Here is a 542-nt window from a genome sequence, read left to right as displayed (position 1 = left end):
TCTCAGTTGAATTCTGCCTTCGTCCGCACCCCAACTGAAAGGCGTCGCCAGCAGCAGCAGCAGCAGCAGCGGCATGCAGGGCCGCAGCGGGCAAACCTCTCCCTCGTTGCCCCTGTACCCAGCAGCAGCAAAGCAGCAGCAGCAAACTCGCTGCTGCTACAGGGCTGGCTGCAGAAGTGGACGAATCTCTTGTCTTCATGGAGGCCGAGGTAAACCCTAAACCCTTGGCTCCAGTTGGGTTTACTCTGCCTGTTACGGGCTCAGGGTTTACTTCTTAGGGTTTAGGGTTTAGGGTTTTCTATCTCAGGTACTTTTTCGTGTACGCGGGTTTCTTCAAATACAGCACCACGAAGACCTCCCCACCCAAAGAGATGTTTCTCTTAAACCAGTGTCGCGTTCGCCTGTGCCCCCGTCAGCACAAACCCTAAACCCTAAACCCTAAACCCTAAACCCTAAACGTGGAGCCCCTTGGGTGCATACACCCTGTTGCTGCCGCTGCTATCCCTCGACTCGTTTAGCGACCCCCGCCTGCTTTTCTCTCC

General features: G+C 55.5%; 1 protein-coding gene across 1 annotated transcript in view; it reads left to right on the top strand.

The window, feature by feature from the left end:
• The window catches only part of EMH_0005340 (oxysterol-binding protein, putative), a gene marked incomplete at both ends in the record, with an annotated part of 12,791 nt that overhangs the window by 1,858 nt on the left and 10,391 nt on the right, over positions 1-542 (top strand). Inside the window, 2 exon segments of the mRNA XM_013497169.1 lie at positions 7-209; positions 308-411. Coding sequence (XP_013352623.1) covers positions 7-209; positions 308-411 — 307 coding nt within the window.

This window comes from Eimeria mitis, genomic scaffold (genome assembly GCF_000499745.2).
Source record: "Eimeria mitis Houghton genomic scaffold, Emh_scaff251, whole genome shotgun sequence".
Classification (NCBI taxonomy): domain Eukaryota; phylum Apicomplexa; class Conoidasida; order Eucoccidiorida; family Eimeriidae; genus Eimeria; species Eimeria mitis.
The sequence above is the reverse complement of the archived record's forward strand: the minus strand, read 5'-3'. Positions and strand labels throughout refer to the sequence as shown.